This window comes from Hylobates moloch, unplaced genomic scaffold (assembly GCF_009828535.3).
Source record: "Hylobates moloch isolate HMO894 unplaced genomic scaffold, HMol_V3 SCAFFOLD_8, whole genome shotgun sequence".
Taxonomy (NCBI): Eukaryota; Metazoa; Chordata; class Mammalia; order Primates; family Hylobatidae; genus Hylobates; species Hylobates moloch.
This window is the reverse complement of record NW_026652283.1, coordinates 63,947,779-63,953,778: the sequence shown is the minus strand read 5'-3', so window position 1 is coordinate 63,953,778 and position 6,000 is coordinate 63,947,779. Positions and strand designations below refer to the sequence as shown.

Genomic DNA, 6,000 nt, shown 5'->3' with positions numbered 1-6,000 from the left:
CTATGTTTTGGAATGGCTTATTACACAGCAAAAGATAATAGAGCCCTCTAATAATGTTTGCTTTAATATTTGCGTATTTCTCATATGAATGCATTTACTTTCTCTCTTTTTGTACTTGAATGAGTTTGGCTGAATATACAATTGTAAGTTGGCAGTTATTTTCTATCAGTTCACTGAAGACAGTTTTCTACTATGTGCTAACACAGTTGCTGAGATCTGATGTCAGACTAATTACAATATCTTTGTAAGTATTCTTTCTCTGTGAATATTTATTTCTCATCGATACACTACAGTTTCACACTGATGCATCCAGGGGATGTGTGTGTCCTGTCCTGGAAATGTTTCCTTCCTCATTCTGAAGATATGTGTGTCTTTTGTTAAGTCAGGAAATTCTCTATTTTCTCTTTAAGTATTGCCTCACCCTTTCTATTTTCTACTTCCAGAACTCTATATTTGATTTCTCTCTCCCCCACCCCCTTTTTGTCTTCTGAGAGCCAGGTTTAACGATGACTCAGAATTATGATTATGATCATTTTTAAAGTACTACCAATTCCAACACACTGTGTAGGAATTACTCAGACTTTTTACCCCTTTAACTTCTGAAAAACCAAAGTGACTAACCATTCCTGGACTTAGCTGAGGAAGTAAAATGCATTTCCTTATCAATAATTACCACAAAAAAGCACACTTAGCTTGCATTTCAAGTTGTCTTCAGTAAAGTCTCTTTTGCTTGCAATAGTTGTATTCTCCTGATTGCTCTTCTCCGACTTCTGTTCTCTGCAATAGAGATTAGATGTGTTGTGAAAGGCTACCTCCAAAGTCTTGCTTTTCCCTTTCTTTGCCTTGGGAGCACCTGGAGGGAGGAAGCCTTGCAGGTGCGGGCAATCAGAGGCGTCCATGGGCAGCGTAGTAGAGCTCAGCACTGCAGCTGGGCTGAGAATGGCCACTCTTGGTTTCTTTTGCTTCCACCTGGGAGACTTGCCCCAGCCTTTTCCTTTTTACCCTTTACCTGGCAAAGTGAATTTTTTCTCAGCTGAGCAGGTGAGTGTGGTTTCCAATCCTGAGATGCAGAAGGAGGCTGAGTCCCCACATACCCCAGGGTCCATGCCCACAGGTCTGTTCCTTCAGCTTTCTCCTCTGCGCTGGTCCCGGACCCCCGTGGCTCCTATGCTTCTCTCCCGGTGCCTGTGAGGCCCAGATGTGCAGGGGAAGGAGCCCAGCGCCAGCGACCTCACCCCCAGGCTCTCCATGTCTTTTAATTCCTTACATTTCTAATTATGTCTGTGCTGCATTCTGGCTAACTTTTAAAAATCTAGCTTTATCTCCTCTTCATCTGTATCCTATCTGTTTAACTCTTCCATTGAAATTATTTATCTATTTTATATCTAGAATTTTTAATTTTTTGTCTGACCTTACCGATTTGTCCTTTACTTCTTATGTTTTTATCCCCTCTTTATTTCTTTAAATATTTTAAACATATTTGTTTTATATTCTCTACATGAAAATTCCAGTGTCTGATGAAGGAAGGTGCCTAATTTTGCTGTGTTGTTTCTGCTCTCACTGGGGCTTGTTTCCTCGTGGGTTTTGTAATTTTTTTTTCCTGTAAGCTCGTGTCCGGTTGATCTTAATTTGTGAGAATCCTGTGAAAACTGAAGGTTCATTTCTCTAGGGAGGATTTGTGTTAGTTTCTGCCAGGTGCTCCTGAGGTTACAACACTATACAGATATGGTAAATCTGAAACTCCAAATTCAAAGATGTTCAAACATATGTTTGAATTCTCAGGTGACACTTCTCCTTTCTCACCCAAAGCCCAGCCTGTATGGAAAATAATTTTTTTTTTAATAATGTATTTTCTTAGAGATCCCTGCTTTGTGCTTCCAACTGCTCACTTTACATGAATCCAAGGCCCCCATCTCCTGTCTCTTTCATAGACTTCTACACCCAAGGCTTTATGTACTTGACATTGGTAATGCCCTCAGGGTAGGTATAGAGTTTGTGTGTGTGTGTGTGCTTGTGGCTGAGGGGTGGTGGTGAGGGGGTGCCTCAGAGCTCAGTTAGGGCTCTGGCTTCCTCCATCCTCTTCAGTGATCCCCAAACAATTTCCTTACTTTCTTCTGCAGACTTGCCAATAACTAGGTCAGTTGACTAGGTTAAAAAAGAAAAACAGGCCGGGTGCGGTGGCTCACGCCTCTTAACCCAGCACTTCAGGAGGCCGAGGTGGGTGGATCACTTGAGGTCAGGGTTTGAGACCAGCCTGGCTAACATGGTGAAACCCCATCTTTACTAAAAATACAAAAATTAGTCAGGGATAGTGGCGGGTGCTTGTAAACCCAGCTACTCGGGAGGTTGAGGCACAAGAATCGCTTGGACCCAGGAGGTGGAGGTTGCAGTGAGCCGAGATAGTATCACTGCACTCCAGCCTTGGTAAGAGAGAGAGACTCTGTCTCAAAAGAAAGGGGAGCTGGAAAAAAAAAAGAAAAACAAACCTCCAGGTGCCACCTGGGGAAAAAGTAGGCAGATACTTTCTATTTCTCTCTTGTTGTTTTGCGACTTAAAATATACAAGATCTGTAAACTCCTGAAGATCACGTAGCTAATAACAATTAATCTTGGAAGAAGAAACACTCTGAAAGTAGGTCTTCAGTTGGGTTGAAGGGAAAACACTTTCTTTTCTGTGGGACCTTCTGACAGTTTGGCCTCATCTTAGAATTCTAAAGATTCCTGAGTATTTCTGGTGGCATAGAGCAAGTCAGCCCTGCCATGCAGGCCAAGTGAGAGCCCTGTGACCGTTGGCTCTTGTAATAATAGCAAGTTATTTTGTGTGATATTTCTCTTATTACTTAAATCTCTGTAAAATCATGATGAAACATATAGCTTTAATTTCTGTTGTGCTGTGCAGAATTAAGCAACAGATGTGTCACACACATGGAAGGGAATAAGAAAGGGGAGAGCAGTGTCATCTTCCCAGGTCCTAAGTGGAGGGAGCAGTGGTTCTCCCATGTGGAGGGCAGCTGTGATCTCATGAGGATCACGAACACGCAGAAAGCCATGTGGGGGGAAGAGGAGGAACCATAATATGAGAAACCTATTCCTGGGCGTATGTGAGAAAGCACCTTGGTGAACTTTCAGAAAGAGCAAAGAACTCTGGAGAAGAAATAATTTTCAGCTATAAATCAGGGCTTGAAGCCATGGCAATTTAGTTATTAAAATAAATCTGACCTAAATTTGTAGTTAAAATCTGGTGAGGACAGGATATTTGTCTTACAACATAAAATGTATTTCTAAAAGTGCCCAAGGCCAAAACCTTTTGTTCTCTGAAGTATGTAAAAATATTAGGCTGGGCACGGTGGCTCATGCCTGTAATCGCAGCACTTTGGAGGCTGAGGCAGGTGGATTACTTGAGCTTAGGAGTTCGAGACCAGCCTGGGCAACATAGTGAGACCTCGTCTCTGCAAAAAGTAAACAAAAAATTAGCCGAGTGCAGTGGCACATGCTTGTAGTCTCAGCTACTTGGGAGGCTGAGGTGGGAGGATCACTTGAGGCTGGGAGGCTGAGGCTGCAGTGAATGGTGACTGTGCCACTGCACTCCAGCCTGGGTGACAGAGCAAGACCTTGTCTTAAAACAAATCTTTTTTTAGATAGTCTTCCTTATTAATCTCTTTAGAAAAACATTCCTTCATAAATAATGCAATGGTAAACCAGTTCATGCCTGAGTGGAAAGATTACAATTTCTAAATTTGTTAAGTCCTAAACTAATGAAAAACAAATTAGGGAGAGTGAACATGTGCATGTGAAATTCAGTGAGCATAGCCCTGAGAATGTTATCAATTTTGGGGGGTGTTCTTCCTAATGCAGTTTATAACAACATGAGGGAAGTTAAAGCTACAGGATGTTTGCATCATTTTCCTGTTAATGTCACTTATGTGTATTTATACTTTGTACACATGACAAATAACAAAACAAGCTATTTAGTATTGAGATTGCTGAATAGGAAGCAAAGAGACAGGCTATGTCATTGACTAAGTCACTTAACCTCTCCTGGCCACAGTTTTTTTGACTGCAAAAATGAGAGTTGGACAGGGCTGCTTCTAAGGCCTTTTCCAGCTTTAATATTTTGTGGTTAAAATAGAAACTAAGACAAATAAATGTATGTTTTCAGGAAGATCAAAGGCATAAACATACCTCAGATTTACATCCCCTAAGGGGCATCATATACTTCCTTACACATAGCAGGTAGTCAGGAAAATATCTGTTGATTACATTTAAATTTTTTATGTGATTGGTTTCTTAAATAAGTAGATGGACTGAGTTATTTCAAAGGCCTTTTCCAAATGTTATCCTCTGCTTAAAATGTAATTTAAGCCAAATAAATAGTGTAGTTAGATCAATGAGATTTTAAATTCCAGAACAGAAGTCTTATCTTTGATCTATGTATTCTCTTTGAAGCTTCATATTTCCTTACATAGCAGGTGATCATGGAACTATCTCTGATTATAGTTATTATTATGGTTGTTTGCTCAGCTTTTCAAGTAGAATTGAACATTTTTTTAATATGAAAACACTGAACTATTTTCAAAACCCATTATGAATTATATAATGTCTCTCCATTTCTTGCTTTCTAAATCTACATTATAAAAACAAGTGAACAATTGGGAACCGAGTACCCAAGTGAGTGAAATATTCTGTTCCTTAGTTTTCCTTAATGTGACTTTTAATTAGCTTTCCCATGCTTTAGATACTAAATTTATGAAGAAAAAAAGTTAAAAGCCAAATGCTAATCTTGTATCACTGCTTGTCTTGTATACTAGTTGTCCTGGGATTTCTATATTACAACTAGGAAGATATGAATTAAAACCACCAAAGAGACTATAACCATAAATAACTTATGACATATGTTCCATTATTAATTAAAAACTCATAGTTAATAAACTTTGGGAAGGGAACTTTCAGGCACATGGCATGGAATATGAAGTTGATGTTCTTTTTATAAATTTTAAAGGTAGCATATATTGTACAAATTACTCAAGAGTTTACAAGCAGAAAAAAAGGAGAAAAAATAAAATTCATGTGCACCCTATAATAACATGTAATTCGTAATGAAATGTGTGAAATATAAACACATGACTTTCACTTATTCATTTTCACTTTATGCTTTTTAATTGAAATTAGTCACTTAACATACATAATGCAGTGTTTGTTTTCCAGTCTAGTAGCTTTTCAGCATTCAGTTTTGAGGCTCATGGGAAATGTTACTTAGCATCAAGATGTGGTTTGATGAGTGAACAATGTCAGTATCAATTGTAATTAACAGAAGACAGAAGGGGCTGGGGTTAATCTGCAGCTAACAACATATAAAAATAAAAACAAACACAGACCCACAATAACATCAACATGCATTATTAGCAAAGATCCAAAATTAACCCAACCCACACAGATTTCTTCTAAGCTGAGATTACACATGGAAACAGATACTTTATCAAGATCCATAGCCATAGTAGTAAGGTTCATCAGGGCGGAATCCATATGCTGTGGCAGGGCGTCCAAGAATGCCAACTGGTTGGCCAAAGCCATCCATTCCAAGGCTAAAAAAGAGAAAAAAGAATGATAAGCTATGTTTTTCATCACACATGCACAATGCAGATTAAGAGGCCTACATTTTTACACCACCAAGATTCTCTTCCTAGCAGGGATAGTGATTTAGGTGGATATCATTAACTTTTTTTTTAAGGTTAATAGAGCCATTAAAAGTGTATATAATAAAATACTTTTAACAATGTGTGTTAAAAGTATAGGAAACCTCTGTCAGTAGGTACTATTCGAAACAAAGTGGAAGAATCAAATCAGAAAAGTTTTATTTAATAAATTACTTATATATGGCTCTTAAGCAAAAATATGAAAAGATTTTACATGCTAGCAATGATCAGTAATATATTGCTAGGAAATGATAAAAAGAAAACTGTAGTAAAGTGAGTTTTGCTGTTTATAATGTCTTTTCATATGA

The 6,000-nt window shown here is 38.5% G+C and overlaps 1 protein-coding gene across 3 annotated transcripts in view; it reads right to left on the bottom strand.

Moving 5' to 3' along the window:
• Positions 1–5,380: 5,380 nt before the first annotated feature.
• The window catches only part of KIFAP3 (kinesin associated protein 3), a 182,393-nt gene continuing 181,773 nt past the window's right edge, over positions 5,381–6,000 (bottom strand). For all 3 annotated transcript variants that reach the window (XM_058442156.1, XM_058442157.1, XM_032161020.2), the window contains one exon: positions 5,381–5,581. In XM_058442156.1, coding sequence (XP_058298139.1) covers positions 5,476–5,581 — 106 coding nt within the window. In that variant the 3' untranslated portion in view covers positions 5,381–5,475. The remainder of the gene's footprint in view (positions 5,582–6,000) is intronic.